Source organism: Phallusia mammillata, chromosome 3 (genome assembly GCF_965637545.1).
Source record: "Phallusia mammillata chromosome 3, kaPhaMamm4.hap1.1, whole genome shotgun sequence".
In the NCBI taxonomy this organism is placed as follows: domain Eukaryota; kingdom Metazoa; phylum Chordata; class Ascidiacea; order Phlebobranchia; family Ascidiidae; genus Phallusia; species Phallusia mammillata.
The window spans coordinates 3,440,475-3,463,444 of record NC_137254.1 but is presented as its reverse complement, the minus strand read 5'-3'; the positions used below and the strand labels follow the sequence as shown (position 1 = coordinate 3,463,444).

Sequence of the window (22,970 nt, the reverse complement as noted above, 5' to 3'; positions counted from 1 at the left end):
CAAAGATTTTGCTAAAGCTGGCTAAACAATGCATCTATAAGCTCATTAAAGTACTAATTTAACCATTTTTAAGTTGAATATATATGCAACAAATGCTATGGTTGACTGTGACTGGCTTTTGAACATACAAGGCATACCAAAATTTAAATTGCAAATAAACCAAGCCTAAAAACCATACAGTTTAGAGGTCATGTAAAAATCACATAAAGGAACTATTTTAAAACATCACTGTACATGATAGAAAGATAACATCTTTACATAGGTCAAACATATTAAAGTTTTTCAACAACTAAAGCACTAGCACCACCACCGCCATTACAAATACCAGCACATCCAAATTCCCCTGGTTTTAATCTATGGGCCAAATGAGCCAAAATTCTGGCACCGGACATGCCAATGGGGTGCCTAAGTGACACAGCACCCCCGTCAACATTCATTTTAGCCGAGTCAATGCCCAAAAGTTTAATATTCGCCAATGCCACAACACTAAATGCCTCGTTAATTTCCCATGATGCAATTTGGTCTTCTCGGACTCCAGCCATTTTAAGCGCTTTCGGTATAGCAAATGCAGGGGCAACTGGAAAGTCTATTGGTTCAACGGCGGCATCTGCAAAGCCAACAATTCGAGCCAATGGTTTTAGACGAAAATTAATAGCTGCTTGTGCTGACATAAGGCATAATGCAGCTGCGCCATCGTTTAATGTGTTTGCGTTGCCTGCAGTGACAGTTCCATTTTCAGCTTGAAAAACCGCCTTCAGTTTTGGAATTTTGTCGAAATTTACTTTTTTGAATTCTTCGTCTTCTGAAACTGTGATGTCGGGTTTCCCACGCTTTCCTGAAAAAAGAAGAAGATAAATTCACATTAATTAATCATGATCAAATAATACCGTATTTACTCGATTGTAAGCGGTGGCTTATATTGTTTTTTAGCTGCTGTTTGTGCGGCTTACATTTTTATTTTGTACCGAAATTATTTCTATACTCCAACATTTTAAATTATTTGGGGTTCAAAACATGTATGCATGTACATATATGTTCTGTTGGGTACAGCTATCAACGTAACTAACACATATTGGCAAATAGCGGTTTACATTATTTTTTTAACACCTCAACATGCGGCTTACAATCGAGGGCTGCTTATAAATGAGGGCGGCTTACAATCGAGTAAATACGGTAACTTTGGAACACTATGTGTGGATCTGTTTATAATTTAATGGTGAAAATAACAGCCCAAATAGTGTTTTTTTATTATATTGTCTATTGTTTTATGTTTTGACTGATAACTGGTAAAGTAGAAATAACAGTTGTTATTTAATGGTGAAAATAACGGCCCAAATATACGTAAAAAGCAACATGATTTATTTTTTTAACATTTCGCCAAATGCTCACGCATCATTGGTGATATGAAGAGCCACATCAGTTAAGCCCGTTTATATATACTTCATATCACTGATAATGACATGAGCATTTGCCAAAACATTTGAAAAATAAAGCATGTCACTTTTTACGTCTATTTGGGCCGTTATTTTACCATTAAATAACAACTGTTATTTGTACCTTACCAATTATCAGTTTAAACTTGAAACAATACACAACATAAATAAACAACATTAATTAATATTCAAGTACGCTGCAATCTGTACATGCTGTTATAGCATAAAAGGTATTATCAATACAGCAGATTTTGGTAGGGTATGGGTTTAAAGCCTTTTACTTCTGTAACAATCTGGCATGGTGTATATGGCTATGCTAGCTTGTACAAGCAATGTCTTGTCACCAAAGTGTTAAATAGAGCATATATATATCAATCATGTTTCATATGCATATATAAGCTATTGCTGCCAGGCATATAGCAAGTTTATAGAGCTCTTCTGGCAAATGTATTTTTATTCTGACATTTCAATGTCCTATGCAGGTCGTCTTCATCAGGGTAAATATCACTGAATGCGACTAGTACAGAGCACAATAACAAAGGAAAATTCATGAATTCGAAAATCAAATGTCGGAATAAAAATACATTTGCAAGAAGAGCTCTATAAACTTGATTTATCAAACATGTATCATATGCAATCAAATTGTACAGGAAGTTTTATCCAATATTTGTAAAATATACTTTACAATTTACCTTCAATAACAACATCAACAATTTCATCTTTAAACTGCCCATCTTCAGTAGCCTTTGCACTTCTTGTATATGACTCAATGGCATATGCATTTGCTCTTGACGAGATATTGAATGTTTTTTTGCACTATTCTATCCACATATACCCATGTGAAATTTCCCGTAAGCATCAGTCAAGCCATCATGAACAATAAGGTCGATCATTTTTACGCCGTCATACGCTGGTGGCGTTCGTGGCATCACAAATGGAGCATTTGACATGCTTTCCATGCCACCCGCCACCATGACGTCTTGGTGTCCACACTTGATTGATTGCGACGCTAATTAATTTCATTCCAGATGCACAGACTTTGTTGATTGTTGAACACGGAGTGCTTGTTTTTAATCCTGCACCTAAAGACAAATATGAAACAACATGGATAGAGTGTTGCCCTAAAAAATTCTGTAGAAACAAAGGTTGATAAATTACCAAACATAAAAACATAAAGCTCAAACATTCTTGTTTTTGCTCAGCCAAGATTCATTGCATAATAAGTACAAATGAAAAGTAAATGTAGAAAATTTTTACAACCTGAAAGCAATGCCATTTTGAACATGGCAATTTTTAATTTGTATATCCCACCCTTATGTCTGCAAAATACTTTGCAATGGCCGTATAAAATATTACTGCTGGATAATACAATATTATCCTAATCAGGTAGAATATTGCTTTAACATGTTTTGATCATCCAAGTGGGCTTGCAAATTAATCTTTTTAGTGCAATAATATTTATAATACTGGAAATTGATTTAATTCAGATTCGTCTGGGCTAAAACATTTTCTTCTGTTTTTTTTTACCAAAATATACGGCAAATGCAGGTTTAAAAATAACCGCTGACATGTGGCACAGCTGTAGATGCAGAAGGAAACATTCCAATATGTTATATGGCAGTGCGCTCACCTTAAAAGAGCAAAACAAAAAGGGCAATAATTTATTCGATTCTTTGCGGGTTCAAGTGCAGCATAATAAAAGATGTTGCTGCAAACTCTCGATTACACTTTTGCCTCGAGCAGTTTAAACAAGCCTGGCTGACTGTACAAATTTACAAAAGACTTTGTATGTTTGCGTACCTATTTAACCCAAAATGACACATGATAAACGTTGTACGGAACGAATATTATGCGGTTAAACATCACCTGAAAGTACAGATGACCAGACATACATGCAAATGATCTACAGCAAATAAAAAACGTTCGATGACAAAATTGAAAACAAAAATAGCATTTATTTGTGTAAAAATAAATATTGCCTCTGGTTTTTGATAGCAAGTCACGCGATACAGTGCACAATGATGCATTTGTTCTTCAGATTGCATTAAAAGAAGAAATGCTGGATATTGTTCAAAAAAGTTCAAAAAACACAGTAAAGAAATATTGCAAGTATATATGGTTGTTTGAAATGAACAAAACTTAAAAAAGTTAGATTTTTTTAAATATTAAGCTATGTTTTGTTTGAATGCAATACAGCGAGCATTAGTTGTTTGAGTGTCTTTTTGTTGTGGTTGTAACTGGTTGAACTGGTTTCGACCCTCATCACGTGTTGGTTGTTCTGCTCATATTATGGTCGAAATTGGAGAACGCATTTCGGGCTATAAATAGTTTAACATAACAATGATGTTCACTCAAATACACAGACAATATTCATGTGAATTCTTCCTACCATTGTTTTGACTGTCGAATTTATTATGATATCCTTGATGTCTCATCTCAAAGAAACCCTATAAAAGGTAACACAAACTGAAAACGACAATATCAAAGCTACATGAGGCAAACAATTACTCTCACAATCAATCAAAGTTTACCGTGTTTGACGAACTGTTTCCTATATTCGCAGTATACTAAACAAAAACAAGTACGTGTTATATGCTGCTAGGTTGAAACCGTTTTTTTCTTAACTTGTTTTTAGTTTGGTTAAGTAAAAATACAACCAGTGATTTAATGCTGAAAACACATTTAGGTTTCTGCTAAACTATTGCTCGACTAGAGTGTCACTATTTTTCTTATTGTCTTTTTTCTATTCTTTCTTGTAGTTTATCGTTCTGTGTCGAGTGATGAATGGATATATTGTTAACAAGTGAATTGAAACGCATTTTAAAACTTACGTTTGGTGGCGGTTCATTACACTCTTGATTTCTTGCCAAACACAATAAAGCACATGAGCAGGACCTTGGCCGAATGGTCCGGCGCGCCTGACCCATATACAGACATAAAAAACCTGATCCGGATTCGTCCCCGGGAGCGTCCTGGGTTCAAACCCCGTGAAAAAAAAAATAATAATAAAGCACATGCACCCATATTGTTCTCCTATGTAATGGTTCGGAACGAGATTTTTTTTTGTAACAAAATTTTTGTTAGCATAGGTAACGGTTTCTAACGACCACATAATGTTACAATTTTTGTTCGGAACATATTTTTTCAAGTCAACGAAAAACCGTTAGGTGGAGGTAGAGGTCTGCAAATTTTAGCATTCAAACCGCACAGCTAAATTAATTTTATGTGTTTATTAGTTCGGAATTTTGATGAAGTGAAACTTTTCAGTGGGAAAATGGGGCTTAGGGATTCAACAACAATGTTGCAAAAAGAACATTGGAAACATTCAATAGCAAAATGGGGCTTAGGGCTTCAACAACATTGTTGCAAAAAGAACATTGGAAACATTCAATAGCAAAATGGGGCTTAGGGCTTCAACAACAACGTTGCAAAAAGAGCATGCAGCGATGAAAATAAATGATTATTTACATAAAAGGGAAGTGAACACCGAACATTGGAAACATTCAATAGTAAAATGGGGCTTAGGGCTTCAACAACAAAGTTGCAAAAAGAGCATACAGCGATGAAAATAAATGATTAATTACAAAAAAGGGAAGTGAACACCGAATATTGGAAACATTCAATAGTAAAATGGGGCTTAGGGCTTCAACAACAAAGTTGCAAAAAGAACATACAGCGATGAAAATCAATGATTATGTACAAAAAATGGGAAGTGAACACCGAAAATTGGAATCATTCAATAGTAAAATGGGGCTTAGGGCTTCAACAACATTGTTGCAAAAAGAACATTGGAAACATTCAATAGTAAAATGGGGCTTAGGGCTTCAACAACATTGTTGCAAAAAGAACATTGGAAACATTCAATAGTAAAATGGGGCTTAGGGCTTCAACAACATTGTTGCAAAAAGAACATTGGAAACATTCAATATTAAAATTGGGCTTCGGGCTTCAACAACATTGTTGCAAAAAGAACATTGGAAACATTCAATATTAAAATTGGGCTTCGGGCTTCAACAACATTGTTGCAAAAAGAACATTGGAAACATTCAATATTAAAATTGGGCTTAGGGCTTCAACAACATTGTTGCAAAAAGAACATTGGAAACATTCAATATTAAAATTGGGCTTCGGGCTTCAACAACATTGTTGCAAAAAGAACATACAGCGATGAAAATAAATGATTAATTACAAAAAAAGGAAAGTGAACACCGAACATTGGAAACATTCAATAGTAAAAGGGGGCTTAGGGCTCCAACAACAAAGTTGCAAAAACAACATACAGCGATGAAAATAAATGATTATGCAAAAAAAAAGGGAAGTGAACACCGAAAATTGGAAACATTCAATAGTAAAATGGGGTTTAGGGCTTCAACAACAAAGTTGCAAAAAGAACATTGGAAACATTCAATAGTAAAATGGGGCTTAGGGCTTTAACAACATTGTTGCAAAAAGAACATTGGAAACATTCAATAGTAAAATGGGGCTTAGGGCTTCAACAACATTGTTGCAAAAAGAACATACAGCGATGAAAATAAATGATTATGCACAAAAAAAGGAAGTGAACACCGAAAATTGGAATCATTCAATAGTAAAATGGGGTTTAGGGCTTCAACAACAAAGTTGCAAAAAGAACATTGGAAACATTCAATAGTAAAATGGGGCTTAGGGCTTCAACAACATTGTTGCAAAAAGAACATACAGCGATGAAAATAAATGATGATGTACAAAAAAGGGAAGTGAACACCGAACATTGGAAACATTCAATAGTAAAATGGGGCTTAGGGCTTCAACAACATTGTTGCAAAAAGAACATACAGCGATGAAAATAAATGATTATGTACAAAAAAAAGGAAGTGAACACCGAAAATTGGAATCATTCAATAGTAAAATGGGGCTTAGGGCTTCAACAACATTGTTGCAAAAAGAACATAAAGCGATGAAAATAAATGATTATTTACAAAAATAATGAAAATGAACACTGAACATTGGAAACATTCACTAAGATAATAAGGTTAATGGCAATGCAAAACAGAAATGCAATGATTTTAAGTTTCCAAAATAGCTTGGGACATGTAAAATGTAAGTAAATGTATGTTTGTTTTGCAGTCAATAAATTAGGTAATTTTAAAGCTGCATCACAGACTATCAACTACAGTGAGAAATATGAATAGAAAATATATGAATAGAAAAAAGTTATTTTACAGAAACAATGTAACTGCATGACATGTTATTTTAAATAATTTAGAAAAGTCTTCTCTTTTTTGGTGATGCTTCAGAATTTGAGCTGCATTTTTCTTTAGTTGGTGTACCTGGAAGTAGACAAAAAAATATTAATATTTCTTGGAAAGATTGCAATTTTATATTATTTCATGTACGTTTAATGGGATGTCATTAGGCTGTTACAATTATCCTACTTGCATCTGGTATTACTAAGCTTTAAAAAGTTCAAGTCTAGTAAACTTACATAGCGACTATGGAATCTTTTAGCTTTATAAAACAGCTTGTCTGCTGGCCACCTTGCTTTGCATAAACCACCTTCAGGAATTTGAGAGAAGTCTTTAAATTTCTTGTTGTCCAATGTTTTTAAGTCAGAGATTCGAAAAATTTGTAAAACTTCATTATCGTCCACAAACTGAACCATTATATACAATGATTCATCTGCAACATAATATAAATAGTTGTAAATACAATTATAACTGCCATGACTTGGACTATAACAACTTCAATGCACTATGTTCAGAGGTAGTTCATGACAGCAATTGGTTGCAATCAAGTAAACTTGTCAGTTATTAAAATTGCATTGAAATAAATAAAATACTAAAAGCAAAAAACGCAAGCCTACCAGTGCTGAGTTTTTGATTTTCTGACGTTGTGGTTGCGATTGTTTCTCCACTTTCTGTGACACAGTAAATGAAATTAGACAAGTATAATATTAAGTTAGTGCAAAATAAGCGTAACTCTAAAAATAACGAAGTCAATATATTTGACATAACAGTCAAAATTCTTGCAGAGTTTAGTTTAAAATTTCCTTCTTATGGCAGGAAGATGCTTGAGTTGTGACTCTTATGTCAAATTTATTGGCATTGCTGCTTTTGTATAATGTAATATAAAGTTAGATTACACCCCCAATGGTCGTTATGGAATGACTGTATAGGTGGCAAGCACACCATGTACAACTAGAGTGCTTACTTATAACATGTGAATGCCTGTCTAACATTGATTGTAGTATGTAAGTCATATACATACCAGTTTCTGACGACTCCTGATCCGGTTGAGATTGAGATATATCTTCTGTACAAAACAAACAACTATTTAATATCATATTAAAACATACTTATATCATCTAGAATATAATGATGAAAAGGTTTTAACTGACCAAATTGCGAAACAGAAACTATTGAAGAAAAATCCTGTAGGGTAGTTGAAAATGAATTAGTAAACGGGTGCTTACTTGAAACCACCTCCTCCATAGCCATCCTAGCTGTTTCAACAATTTCCAAAGGATGAGACAAGTCATACACCCGATTTGCCATTTCGATTGAGTGCCCCTCGGCCCTGGCAACTGCTTTTTGAACTTCTGCTGGAGCATCTCGCATTTTGGTTGTTATTACTTTTCTGACATCAGTTGCTGAAACTGCCATTTACGTTGATAGAAACCAGTTTGAAAAGCCTATTGAATGTAGTGGCAGTGGCTTCCATTTCAGCACCAGCAGTAACCAATGATGGAAAAGCTTGAGATTTCTCTCCCGGCTTATGTTTCAAAAAAGCCCATGCATGGTCAGATGCAACCTTGAGGTGATCATATTCAAGTTTGGACAAAACAATGCAACCATGTCGATTTTGTTCTTTCTGCTTTTCAACTAAAATTGAAAAATTCCTTGGGCAGTTTCCTCTTTTCCTAACAGTTCATCTCGCCTCATTCCTCTAAATATTCCACCCCTGCATCCTAGTCTCCATATAACACGACAGAAAATGTCGCCCAACAAAAGCTCCAATTGTTTTTTTTTAACTTTTGGTGTGTCGAGATCCTTAAGCTTCTTTCTACTTTTTTCTTTTACATATTGTTCACGTTTCTCTTTCTGTTTCTTTCTGAATTTGTGGTAGATGACGCAACGGAGCGTAGCCTTTTACAGTGACAATAAGTGCTGAATCAGCAAGTTGCATATTGTTGACTCATCAATTATTGTCAAGACCCATAGCTAGTTCAAAATGATTCTAAAGAATATATTCCTTTTTTTGCAACATTAGCTAAAGCATTAACAAAAGTTGTAACAAAAGGTGTGTTACAAAACGATAAAATACTTTGGTTGGTAAATTGTTGCTTCCATTCCAATCAAAATTACACACATCAAGGTACAATGAACATGAAACAAAACAAACACGAAACAGTGATAGATTTCATCATTTTAATAGAATACATAACACATCACTGGATAACGTACACCCATATTTTGCACATGGCTTTAAACGATTTTGTTAAAAGTGATCATTTCTGTTGTTGTTCTAATCTTTGGCAATTTCTGTAGTTCATGCTTTGATTACATCTGTCGTAGAGTACTTGTTTTTAACCAGTGCACTTGAAACTTTTTTTCATACTTCTAAAGAAGTGAATATTTGATTGTGTACTGAGAGGAATGCAGTGTTTACAGACTATCTAGTGCTACATTAGCGAATTTTTATGTGAACAGTAATGTTATGACGTACAATATCAGCTCCAAAATTTAAGACTTAATGCAGCTGAGAAGCGCACATCGTCATCATTCGCAAGGAACGACCGTTAAAATTAAGGCGCGCTGACATACAGACAAGCACCTTTCGATTATAAAATACGAACGGTTTGACATAAATTCAAACGGTTTTCACTGGCCAACTCCAAATTTCACTTAGAAACAGCATGCAAAGTTATAGGTCATTCCAATGAGTAAATCGGAATTCAGAAGCGTACATCATCATTATTCGCAGGTCACGACCGTGAAAATTAAGGCGCGCTGACATACAGACAAGCACCTTTCGGTTATAAAACACGAACGGTTTGACATAAATTCAAACGGTTTTCACTGGCCAACTCCAAATTGCACTCAGATACAGCATGCAAAGTTATAGGTCATTCCAATGAGTGAATCGGAATTCAGAAGCGTACATGGTCATTATTCGCAAGGAACGACTGTTAAAATTAAGGCGCGCTGACATACAGACAAACACCTTTCGGTTATAAAACACGAACGGTTTGACATAAATTCAAACGATTTTCACTGACCAACTCCATATTTCACTCAGATACAGCTGGCATAGTTATAGATCATTCCAGTAAGTAAATCGGAAATGAGAAGCGTACATGTTCATTATTCGCAAGGAACGACTGTTAAAATTAAGGCGCGCTGACATACGGACAAGCACCTTTCGATTATAAAACACGAACGGTTTGACATAAATTCAAACGGTTTTCACTGGTCATCTACAAATTGCAGTCAGATGCAGCATACAAAGTTTCAGATTATTCCAATGAGTGAATCGGAATTCAGAAGCGTACATGCTCATTATTCGCAAGGAACGACCGTGAAAATTAAGGCGCGCTGACATACGGACAAGCACCTTTCGATTATAAAACACGAACGGTTTGACATAAATTCAAACGGTTTTCACTGGTCATCTACAAATTCCAGTCAGGTGCAGCATACAAAGTTTCAGGTCATTCCAATGAGTGAATCGGAATTCAGAAGCGTACATGCTCGTTATTCGCAAGGAACGACCGTGAAAATTAAGGCGCGCTGACATACAGACAAGCACCTTTCGGTTATAAAACACGAACGGTTTGACATAAATTCAAACGGTTTTCACTGGCCAACTCCAAATTGCACTCAGATACAGCATGCAAAGTTATAGGTCATTCCAATGAGTCAATCGGAATTTAGAAGCTTACATGGTCATTATTCGCAAGGAACGACCGTTAAAATTAAGGCGCGCTGACATACAGACAAGCACCTTTCGGTTATAAAACACGAACGGTTTGACATAAATTCAAACGGTTTTCACTGGCCAACTCCAAATTGCACTCAGATACAGCATGCAAAGTTATAGGTCATTCCAATGAGTCAATCGGAATTTAGAAGCTTACATGCTCATTATTCGCAAGGAACGACCGTTAAAATTAAGGCGCGCTGACATACAGACAAGCACCTTTCGGTTATAAAGCACGAACGGTTTGACATAAATTCAAACGGTTTTCACTAGTCATCTACAAATTGCAGTCAGGTGCAGCATACAAAGTTTCAGGTCATTCCAATGAGTGAATCGGAATTCAGAAGCGTACATGCTCGTTATTCGCAAGGAACGACCGTTAAAATTAAGGCGCGCTGACATACAGACAAGCACCTTTCGGTTATAAAACACGAACGGTTTGACATAAATTCAAACGGTTTTCACTAGTCATCTACAAATTCCAGTCAGGTGCAGCATACAAAGTTTCAGGTCATTCCAATGAGTGAATCGGAATTCAGAAGCGTACATGCTCGTTATTCGCAAGGAACGACCGTGAAAATTAAGGCGCGCTGACATACAGACAAGCACCTTTCGGTTATAAAACACGAACGGTTTGACATAAATTCAAACGGTTTTCACTGGCCAACTCCAAATTGCACTCAGATACAGCATGCAAAGTTATAGGTCATTCCAATGAGTCAATCGGAATTTAGAAGCTTACATGGTCATTATTCGCAAGGAACGACCGTTAAAATTAAGGCGCGCTGACATACAGACAAGCACCTTTCGGTTATAAAACACGAACGGTTTGACATAAATTCAAACGGTTTTCACTGGCCAACTCCAAATTGCACTCAGATACAGCATGCAAAGTTATAGGTCATTCCAATGAGTCAATCGGAATTTAGAAGCTTACATGCTCATTATTCGCAAGGAACGACCGTTAAAATTAAGGCGCGCTGACATACAGACAAGCACCTTTCGGTTATAAAACACGAACGGTTTGACATAAATTCAAACGGTTTTCACTGGCCAACTCCAAATTGCACTCAGATACAGCAGGCTTGTCAAACTCGCGGCCCGTCGGCCGCATGCGGCTCACGAACAGTCAATAACAATTGTAGTATTTTTTTAGATTTTTTTGATAAAACTAAATTTTTCTTACTTTTCAAAGCTATTATTTAAACAGACATTTAGCAAAATTTAATTTGTAAATACAAATTCTTATGAATAGAAACGATATGAATTAAACCGTTCCTCAAACCTTCAGTCAAGGCTGTACAATCTGCGGCCGTACGGCCACATTAAAATATATGTACTGGCGCCCGTGATGTAATTAAAACTGCTTTGCCAAAACTTTTGATTTTCAAACTGCCCGAAACAGATATTGTGTTACTGAAAAGAGTATTACAAGCCTAGCAGTCACATGCGTCAGTCTTTTTGTAGGCCTATTGTGTGCAAACAATGCGATAAAACAGGTAGTAAAAGCATCACAATATAGATTATGACTTAATAAACATTAAAACTGATCTTTATTGTGCAACTCAATCTGTTCATCAAGTTCCAAATTAATGTGATAATAAATCCGGACCCCCCCTTTTGTAAAAAGTTTTGCGTAAATTAAATAGGCCCAAATCGTTTCCGTTTACCGCTGATAACAGGGAGTCGTTATCTCAAAGCCCTGAGCCTTCAATCTCTTGTATTCGCTTGTTATCTAATCGCCAATTGTGACGTAACAAGGGTTTAATAAGGAATTTTATGCGCTAACAATCGGAAAGTTACGTTCCGGCTGGAACGCTGGTTGCAATTTCTTGGTTGGTGTTAACTGCACTTAATGCAACATATCAAACTGTTTTTGCATTTGTATTGTTTCGACCAGCCAAACACGTAATAGTTTTGTCCCAAACATTAGATCGATGTTAAACGAGTTATGTTATTAGGGTACACGGAATTTGTGACTGCCACAATTTATGCCTTCTACAGTTACCAACTTTAGTGCATTCGTGACATTGCGCAACTTAACAGTAGCATTATCGCTTTAGAAAGGCGTTCAGTCCTTGAGAATCTGTTCCCCCTTTTTAAGCAACGATTTTGATCACCTGACGCTTATCGCTTATCTTGCAGCTGCAGTTTTGCTGAGTAAGCTAGATACCAGCGGCAAAATCAGGAAACTACAAAGCTGCCGCGAAAATTATTTGTTCTTTCTGTCAATTGGAGTTAGTGGCAGTTTAGCATGTGAATTACGTATTCAGTATCGTGCGGTCTAGCGTGTTTGCAAACACTTTTCGTGACAAAACTCTGTTCCAACTAATACTTTTCGTAACAATATTTTTCTAGCTAACACTTTTCCGTAACAAACTTTTCTTACGGCTAAAGCTTTTTGCGAGCTAAATTTATTCAAAACCGATGATTTTTGCAACTTAAAGGATGGTTGAAGCTAACAGTTCATGTAACAAAATTTTCTTACAACTATCACTTTTCGTAACAAAATTTTGTTCCATCTAACACTTTTCGTAACAAAATTTTGTTCCATCTAACATTTTTTGTAACAAAATTTTGTTCCAACTAACACTTTTCGCGACAAAATTTTGTTCCAGCCAACACTTTTCGTAACAAAATTTTGTTCCAACTAACACTTTTCGTAACAATTTTGTTCCAACTAACACTTTTCCGTAACAAATTTCTTTAGAGCTTTAGCTTTTTGGGAGCTAAATGTATTGAAAACCGATGATTTTCGCAAATTAAAGTATGTTTCAAACTAACACTTTTCGTAACAAAATTTTGTTCCAGCTAACATTTTTTGTAACAAAATTTTGTTCCAACTAACAATTTTTGTAATAAAATTTTGTTCCAACTAACACTTTTCGCAACAAAATTTTGTTCCAACTAACTATTTTTTCGTAACAAAATTTTGTTCCAGCTAACACTTGTTGCCTCAAAGTTTTGTTCCAACTAACACTTTTCGCAACAAAATTTTGTTCCAACCAACACTTTTCGTAACAAAATTTTGTTCCAACTAACATTTTTTGTAACAAAATTTTGTTCCAACTAACACTTTTCGCAACAAAATTTTGTTCCAACTAACATTTTTTGCAACAAAATTTTGTTCCAACTAACTATTTTTTTTGTAACAAAATTTTGTTCCAGCCAACACTTTTCGTAACAAAATTTTGTTCCAACTAACACTTTTCGTAACAATTTTGTTCCAACTAACACTTTTCCGTAACAAATTTCTTTAGAGCTTTAGCTTTTTGGGAGCTAAATGTATTGAAAACCGATGATTTTCGCAAATTAAAGTATGTTTCAAACTAACACTTTTCGTAACAAAATTTTGTTCCAGCTAACATTTTTTGTAACAAAATTTTGTTCCAACTAACAATTTTTGTAATAAAATTTTGTTCCAACTAACACTTTTCGCAACAAAATTTTGTTCCAACTAACTATTTTTTCGTAACAAAATTTTGTTCCAGCTAACACTTGTTGCCTCAAAGTTTTGTTCCATCTAACACTTTTCCGTAACAAATTTTACTAGAGCTTTAGCGTTTTGCGAGCTAAATTTATTGAAAACCGGTGATTTTCGCAACATAAAGTATGTTTCAAACTAACACTTTTCCGTAACAAAATTTTGTTACAGCTAACACTTTTCGTAACAAAATTTTGTTCCAACTAACACTTTTCGTAACAAAATTTTGTTACAGCTAACACTTTTCGTAACAAAATTTTGTTACAGCTAACACTTTTCGTAACAAAATTTTGTTCCAACCAACACTTTTCGTATCAAAATTTTGTTACAGCTAACACTTTTCGTAACAAAATTTTGTTCCAACCAACACTTTTTGTAACAAAATTTTGTTACAGCTAACACTTTTCGTAACAAAATTTTGTTACAGCTAACACTTGTTGCCTCAAAAGTTTTGTTCTATCCAAAACTTTTCCGTAACAAATTTTCTTAGAGCTTTAGCTTTTTGCGAGCTAAATTTATTGAAAACCGGTGATTTTCGCAACTTAAAGTATGTTTCAAACTAACACTTTTCCGTAACAAAATTTTGTTACAGCTAACACTTTTCGTAACAAAATTTTGTTCCAACTAACACTTTTCGTAACAAAATTTTGTTACAGTTAACACTTTTTGTCATAAAATTTTGTTCCATCTAACACTTTTCGTAACAAAATTTTGTTACAGCTAACACTTTTCGTAACAAAATTTTGTTACAGCTAACACTTTTCGTAACAAAATTTTGTTCCAACCAACACTTTTCGTAACAAAATTTTGTTACAGCTAACACTTTTCGTAACAAAATTTTGTTCCAACCAACACTTTTTGTAACAAAATTTTGTTACAGCTAACACTTTTCGTAACAAAATTTTGTTCCAGCTAACACTTGTTGCCTCAAAGTTTTGTTCCATCTAACACTTTTCCGTAGCAAATTTTCTTAGAGCTTTAGCTTTTTGCGAGCTAAATTGATTGAAAACCGGTGATTTTCGCAATTTAAAGTATGTTTCAAACTACCACTTTTCGTAACAAAATTTTGTTCCAGCTAACACTTTTCGCAACAAAATTTTGTTCCATCTAACATTTTTTGTAACAAAATTTTGTTCCAGCTAACATTTTTTGTAACAAAATTTTGTTCCAACTAACAATTTTTGTAATAAAATTTTGTTCCAAGTAACACTTTTCGCAACAAAATTTTGTTCCAACTAACTATTTTTTCGTAACAAAATTTTGTTCCAGCTAACACTTGTTGCCTCAAAATTTTGTTCCATCTAACACTTTTCCGTAACAAATTTTACTAGAGCTTTAGCGTTTTGCGAGCTAAATTTATTGAAAACCGGTGATTTTCGCAACATAAAGTATGTTTCAAACTAACACTTTTCGTAACAAAATTTTCTTACAGCTATAGGTTTTTGTGAGCTAAATTTGTTCAAAAACCGATGATTTTGAAACTTAAAGTATGTTTCCAGCTAAAACTTTCCGCTACAAAATTTTGTTCTAATCAACACTTTTCGCAACAAAATTTTGTTCCAACTATCACTTTTCCGTGACCAAATTTTCTGCTAACAAATACCTTTCTCTAACACATTTTAGTTCCAGCTAACACTTTTCCGTAACAAAATTTTGTTCCACCAAATAGTTTTGTAACGTAATTTTCTCCAATTAACAACTTTGGATCAAAATTTTGTGACAGCTAACACTTTTGGGAACGAGATTCAATTTGTATGGTTTCACCATGTATGTGCAGATTTAAAACACAAAATGTTCAAAATATGCTTAAAAATTCTCTTTGTCCCCACCTAATGAACAAAAACATACGGTAACAAAATTTTTTGTTACACCCAATTTAACGATGTTTTTCTGTTCAAAAATTTTCGTTACGACATACCAGAAATTTTCGTAACTTGGAACAAAATTCGGAACAAAATTTTCGTTCCGAAACGAAATTGTTCATTTTGGAACGAAATTTTGTTACTCGGAACGGTTTCGCTAACGGTATTTCCGAGTTAATGGAAAATTGCATTATGCCCCATTACCTATGTAATGAAAGAAAACACAGCTGCAAAGCAAAATATAAAATAGAACCTGTTAACTATATCTGATATTAAGAGAAACACACAAGCAAACGCAAAACAGACTCAGTTTACATTACAAAGAATACTCGGTACGGCTATTAATCAAAACAGCAAATCAAACACCTGTACCTTGGACAATGTTACGTCACAGAAAAGCGGAAACGCAATTGCGCGTCATACAATATGATTGTTTTGTCATCAGCATACCAATACGGTTCAAGTCATCTGGGTTGCACCAGCGTAGGTTTGTAAAATGTACATTTCCGCTAAATTAAAAGAAAAGGTTTTGCCAAAGACGCACCTTGAAAACATAAATCCGCTGAACATGTTAAATTCCGACAATATCCGGTTTAAAATAAGCATAAACCTAATCAGCGTTAAGTCCGAGTCTAAACAGACAAAATCGTGTTTTAAGAGCTATTGCTGCTAGGCATGGTATCAAGTTTATATAGTTCTTGTGCTCTATAAACTTGACTCGCATTCAATGTTATTTACCCTGATGAAGACGACCTATATAAGACGTCAAAACGTCCGAATAAAAGTACATTTGCCAGAAGAGGTCCACGAACATACAATCGTGTTGTTTATTGTATTAAAACATCCACTATAAAAATGCATTTATATTAATGCGTAAATGGAAAGATTTATGGACGACAGTGTAAATGTGTAAAAAAGTGAATGCAGTCACGTAACGCATATAATGCAACATAGAAAATAGTTTATTTCTATGTTTATCTTGAAGAAAAATAAATGTCAATAGATGAAACGAGTTCCATAATGATAATCTAAAAACTAAATGTCGCATGCAAAATTTTGTTGCACCAAATTCACCTGTTATCCAATTAATAAATAGGTCTTATGGCCATGTATAATGGTTCAAACATTTGTGTGATTTTTTGGAGTCATGTGGCTGAGTAAGATTACGGTGATCCGTGTAAATAAAAAGTAATAATAACTTTATACAACACCAAACCGGGCACACAGTCGTGAACAGTGTGACATAACTTACTTAACTGTGGAACCAAGCTTGTAAGTTTGAATGGTTCTTTGATCTTTTAGGTAAAGCAAAGACATAAAAAATTTGAAAGAAGAAAAAAAGATTATTATTATCTTGAAGTTGCGCTACTTCATGTTTATTCACCTAAATCAGAGGTTCCCAACCGGTGGTACGCGTACCACTAGTGGTACGCGAAGGTTTTTTAAGTGGTACGCGAGTAGCTTTCGTTTTTTTTCACAAAAATTTGGATTCACAACATTCTATTTTGTTTATCTGGTTTTGTTTACCAAAAAAAATCCCCAAGCCTCTTCTTATTGTTACGTAACTATTTCTGTTGTTTCGTATCATTACGATCTACAAACTACAGGTCATGTCAATTGCCAACAAGAAGCACAGTTGCTTTGAAAAGCCGTACAACGCTGTGGGACAGTGGGCGTTGATTACGGCAAATGATTGCTCGGCCAATTGGTGGACAGTAAGCAAAAACAAAAATATCATTAAATTTAGTTGTCGTGCTTTAGTGTTATTTTAGCAGGCCAATATTATTATTCTTAATAAAACATGATTCGATTAAATAAGTTGTTCTGCAAGAAGTGGTACGCGTGGCAGTACAAAGCGTCAAAGTGGTACGAGATCGAAAAAAGGTTGGGAACCCCTGACCTAAATCAATTATGTGCAAATAAATTTGTAGTGGAATTTTCGATCAAAGTTAATGGTGCCTAATGTCATTTTCGAGTAATGCGCAATATTGCCAAAATAACAAATAAAAAAGGAATTTGATACCATTTGTTCTACAATTTGTATTAAAGCTTTTGCAAGTGACTTATGATACAAATAATTCCGCTAGTCTCGCTAACCAATGTGAATATATGTCAAAATATTTGTGACGTACCTTTCTACGCGATGTATTGTTTTCGCAGAAATACGATCCCACCACTGAGTGAAGGCTTTTGTCCCTAGCATCGCGCTTCGAACAGCTGTTGTAGTGTGTATGAGTACAGTTGTAAGACGGGGTACTGTTTAAAATCAGAATTAACAACTGCATCAAGGCTGTTTACACATCATATGCAATCACTTATGTATCGGCTGGATTGAAACGATTGCCAGCAACAATAAAGTTATCACTAAATATGCAGAATTACCCAAACTTTGTAAGTATTCTTTAAAATATATCAGATAGTTTTTACAAAACATTAAATTCATTGTTTTATAGGCTCTGACTAGTCCGTATCGTCCTGCTTATAACTTCATGGTGGTAAGTACAATTTCAAATATTATGTTAAATTGTTACAAGTTTATGAGCCTTAAATGCCACAAAGGTAAAAAATAAACATACTTCTATTATTGGCGTTAATGTAAAACAGCAAACGGTGCTCATAGTGCGGTAGGCTTATAAAGGTTCGAAACAAACCGGCCTCTGAAGCATGACATAGGCTGAAACAAGCTGTCTTGACGTGGGATTCAAACCAACTATACGAGCTATTGGGTCTCGCTATACAGGCCCAGTTTTGCTTATGGCCTTGTGGATTGTAAACACGCCAAGTCTTTGACAGGTATTGCACTAAATTATTACTTTTTTCACCAGATCCCGTCTACCCCACAACAAATGTTCCTGCCTCAGCCGGTAAGAACGTATGCAAGTAATGAGGTATTTTTTGAAAGTTGCGGGTATATAAGTAACTACACCGGAAGCACCTTATATTTCTTCCATGAACCTAATAATCACTTCCAATCCAAATTGAATTGGAAAGCGTACAAACTTAGAAAATACATTCTGGAAAATCAAATCAATTGAGTCCAATGGATTGATACTGAAAAACTAAATTCGTTTAAACCTTGTGTAAAACTCAAAATAAATTATGTTAGTGGGCAAATAGTAGTCCGACAGAATTAAATTAACATTTTTTTAGGTTCCGTTTGCATCACAACAATATCTTCTGCCTCAGCCGGTAAGAACATGGAACAGTTTATCCAAAAATAAATGCAAAAACTAACTGTTTCCATTTTTAACGGTTTTACAAAAAGATTGAGAGTATTTTATTAATAGGTAATAATAGTCTGAATTACGATGTTGCTTGTTAACGTTTTGAATAAGTTTCGATCGAAACAAATGCTGTCTTTCTCAAAAACTTGGTTATTTTTTTTTGTTAGCATAAATGTCAGTTCTTTTTTTTTACAGTCTCAAATAGATAAGTGACGATGAAACACTTTGCACTACCAACTACTTCACCTTCACAGGCTATGCGCATATTTACCATTTGGTGCAAAACATTTTTTCACATCTGGTTTCTTTTTTTGTAACACTTAGAGTGAAGAGTATGAAGGCTTCCCGACCGACAAAATTGGTCATTGAAAACAAAAGGCCCTATAATAAATAAACACTAAATTGGCGAGCGACTTTACCCAAACTATTTTCTGCCATTCCTTTAATATTTTGACAAACTTTTGGATTTAAAACATGTCTAAGGGAACATAAATTCATAACTGGGATCAGCCCTGAAGCGTCGATGCAGACCAGCGATCACGGCACACTCATATATAAATCACAATTATGGGCTGATCCCAGTTATGAATTTATGTTCATCTTTAACTGATACTGGTCAATCTGGCGATCCCCTACTACGAAGCTGACATGTGCAGCATACGAGGCAGGCAACGGTTCTTGTGATTCGACTTTCGGCGGCTTCTCCACTGAGCCTGTGCAACTCAGTTGGTAGAGCGCGAGTCCCGGAAAGACTCCCGCCGTGGATTCGAATCCCACCGCAGGCTAGATGTTTCTAGCCTAAGCCTTGCCACATGGTGTTGAATGCTTGATGACCGGCTCATTCCGTATGACGCCTTTAATGGGCCTGGCGTACTGTGATGTCTAAGAGACTGTCATTTTTGCAACGATGGCATATGGATAATGTGATAATGAAAATATAATTTTGACTTTGATTAGGAAAGGCATTCTAAAAGAGCTATCCGTACAAGTTTTTCTCCTTTTTGATTTTTAGCTGCAGTACAATCCTTTCCTTCAAGGCGGTCAGATTATGATGGTAAGTACATTGTCAAGAAGAAAATATGTTAAATCTAAATAACGATAAACGTATTACTCCAAAGAATGTGAAAAGCAAATGAGCAATTTAGTTTTAAAGTTTCTCAATCTTTATTTAAAGTTCGTCTTTGCCGCTTTCTATAGCAAATAAACACTATTTTAAATACTTTTTAACATGCAAAATTTTTTTGCTGCCTTGGTTCTTGAAGAAACGAGTAAAATAAATTATTACAGTTTAAATTTCTTTTAAACATTCAGCGGGTTGGCTCAATTCCTTAATTAAACGCTTTGCCTGTAAATAATTTGTAGGTCTCAAAATTATTCACACGTCGATTTTCAGGCACCGCCTGTTTCACCACAATATTTTCTGCCCCAAACGGTAAGAAGGTTATTAAAAAAAAGTATAATCATTTTCTGATGGAGCATGGTGATAAAAAGTTTCATAGTAGGAGATAACTCGAATTCATTCATTTTTTTACAATTTTTTTTAAACCGCTGAATCTTTTTGCCATTTTATTTTATTGCCCTAATAGTATAAACTCGTTTTTATTTAAGATTACTATCTAAACAAACAAAGCTATATCTTAGTATTGAACTGTGTGTAAACATTGGAAAATCGCGTGTGCTTCTAGTTTAATTTTTATAGTTTAATTTTTGTTTATCAAAAAGGAACTAAAGTAAAAACAATGTAACACAAAGTTTTGTTATTTAGGTTTCAAGTAATGTCGAATACGAAAAAAATGAATCCAGCATAAGTTCACCAGCTCAATATCAAGGTAGGAAAAACGTACGTTTAAAGAACCAGGGAATTAGATTGATTTTAATGCAGATTGCATAATGTTGAAACATATAATAATGGAGAGTTACTTCGTCACATTGTTTAATGCATTATAATAATTGACAGAAAAGTCTAAAGTATACATTCAATTTAAATTATACTCTTTACATGTTGTTTGAAATGATGTTATTTGTAAATAATGATTTAATTCAATTTGTTTATTACTGTAAAGGCATAAAACAAATATATGATAAAGATAGAGTGTGTTTACTGACTTCAGCTGATTGTTTATTGATGTTTCTCTATTTTGAACTTCACACAACGGCATTTTTTGTTTTTTTGCGGGGAAAGAGAAAACGGTTCCAAACATTACGTATGATGAAGATACTGGTGATGAATCTGATGACGAGAAGAAGGTGATCGAATATCATCGGTCGGACGTGAGTGAATAGATAATATGCTTATGTATAGAGTTTGTCACATTTTTTGTGAATAATCGGAGCACAAATTGTTTGTTTGTTTAAATGTAAGTACAGAGTGACCCGAACACGAAAAAAGTTGTATAATTGTGGTGGTTTAAAACACAAATTGTAGATTAAAATTTTAAACTAACGTTTATTCTATGTTATTGGATTGTTTGTTTGTTTTACAACTGTTTAGCTTTCGCTTCGTTTGTGAAACAGTTTGGGGTTTGTATTATTGTCTACCGTACTACGACTCATATCTCAATGTAATGATTGACAAACCGGCGAAGTTTCAAATAGTTGTATCAATGGTATGCTGTTTAATTAAAAATCAAGTTCATTAAAAATTACGTAATTTACTAGATACAATTGATTATTAAACTATCAGTTGCGTTTTGCTAAACCTGCAACAAACACAAACAAAGACGCATTTTAGTTGTATTTAAGGTATATTTTGTTTTTTTATTTTTACAGAGTCAGAGTAATGTCCAAAAAATTCCATCTGAGAAGGTGAAATGTTATAAAATTAAAGTTATACAGTAAACATGAAACATTTTATGGGTAGGTGTTTTAACTAATGGCTGTGTTTCGCAAATAACATACGTATTTAAGAAGAATATGATGGTTAACATACTTTGAGAAACAAACAATGACATTTGTTATTTACATGACATATCATTTAGGTTTCAGAAAAAGTGAAAATGGGTCGACATAATTTAAACCGACCACCTCAAAACCTGGGTAAGAAATTTCGAGTTTATAAATTTAACAAAACTGTTAATGTTGCCAAGCATTTGATCTTCTTTCAGCCAGAATTGCATTCGACAATTTTGACCCCAGCGGTGAACCAGCAGAAGAACCAACACAAATAAATAGGAACAGGGATAGATTTCGTCACAATCAGTTGCAACGTAGCAGAAATGGGCGTTCTGCAAACTATCGTTAATTTCATGACATAGAATGTAAACCTAAATCAAACTGTTTTACGTATCATGGCCGTAGCTTTCAAATGCTAAAATTATTATTTTTTCATGTTTTGACATACGGTTTGTTGATGATGCAGGATAAAACTTATCAACTTTCCAATTGGAGTCCACTCAGATTTTCTACCATTGTTGTAATAGTTTTGTTGTACAAAAGTCACTAGTGCAGCAAGGTTAAAGCGATAGTTAGTTTTTAAGATACTCATATTTAACATTTGAAAATATTACATGTTTTTGCTTGTTTTACGAAACCATTTACAATTATTATTAGATTATGTTTGGATTATATCTCATTAAATAGGATTCGCATTTTTGTGACTTTTTAGCCGAACAAAATTGTTGCCTTTCTACTGATGTATCAGCATAAAGTATTTATTACGTCAAAATACAAACATTTATTGTCATCCACCAAATGCCAAAATATCATTTGAGGTCGGTCAACTGGCAAATAGTAAACCTCTTTGTTACAGCCACAGATAAACTAATCTTTGCCAAATTAGAATGTGTTTGTTGGTCCAAGCAAATCGTAGTGAACTGCAGTGTAATCTACGAATTAATTATTAATTTCGTTGCCTTAATACAGGCCTTTTTTGTGTAAGGCCATTTACATGGTACTTTCTTGTGACAAACCAACCAGAAAATCTCATTTATCCTACTGTTATGCCGACAGCAAAGCACGCACGAAAGTTCAAAACACTTTGAAAAAGGCGAAATGTTGTAGGAAAAGTTAT

General features: G+C 34.4%; 1 protein-coding gene and 1 pseudogene across 1 annotated transcript; both read right to left on the bottom strand.

Annotated features, from left to right (window-relative positions):
- Positions 1 to 237: 237 nt before the first annotated feature.
- On the bottom strand, positions 238 to 2,709 carry LOC145218237 (acetyl-CoA acetyltransferase, mitochondrial pseudogene; annotated as a pseudogene).
- A 1,840-nt stretch (positions 2,710 to 4,549) lies between these two features.
- On the bottom strand, positions 4,550 to 8,676 carry LOC145219165 (uncharacterized). The gene is made up of 5 exons (XM_080086553.1): positions 7,885 to 8,676; positions 7,680 to 7,724; positions 7,276 to 7,329; positions 6,898 to 7,091; positions 4,550 to 6,742 (listed from the first exon to the last, which is right to left on the bottom strand). The coding sequence occupies exons 1-5, from the start codon at positions 8,072 to 8,074 to the stop codon at positions 6,632 to 6,634; spliced, it is 594 nt and encodes a 197-aa protein (XP_079942679.1). The 5' UTR covers positions 8,075 to 8,676; the 3' UTR covers positions 4,550 to 6,631.
- Positions 8,677 to 22,970: the final 14,294 nt, after the last annotated feature.

Bases quoted from the DNA above. Each gene is read 5' to 3' on its own strand.
- LOC145219165 (XM_080086553.1), bottom strand. From the start codon at position 8,074: ATGGCAGTTTCAGCAACTGATGTCAGAAAAGTAATAACAACCAAAATG. The intron at 7,725-7,884 runs GTAAGCACCCGT...TGTTTTGTACAG, and splicing joins TATGGAGGAGGTGGTTTCAA to AAGATATATCTCAATCTCAA. The intron at 7,330-7,679 runs GTATGTATATGA...ACTGTGTCACAG, and splicing joins TCAGGAGTCGTCAGAAACTG to AAAGTGGAGAAACAATCGCA.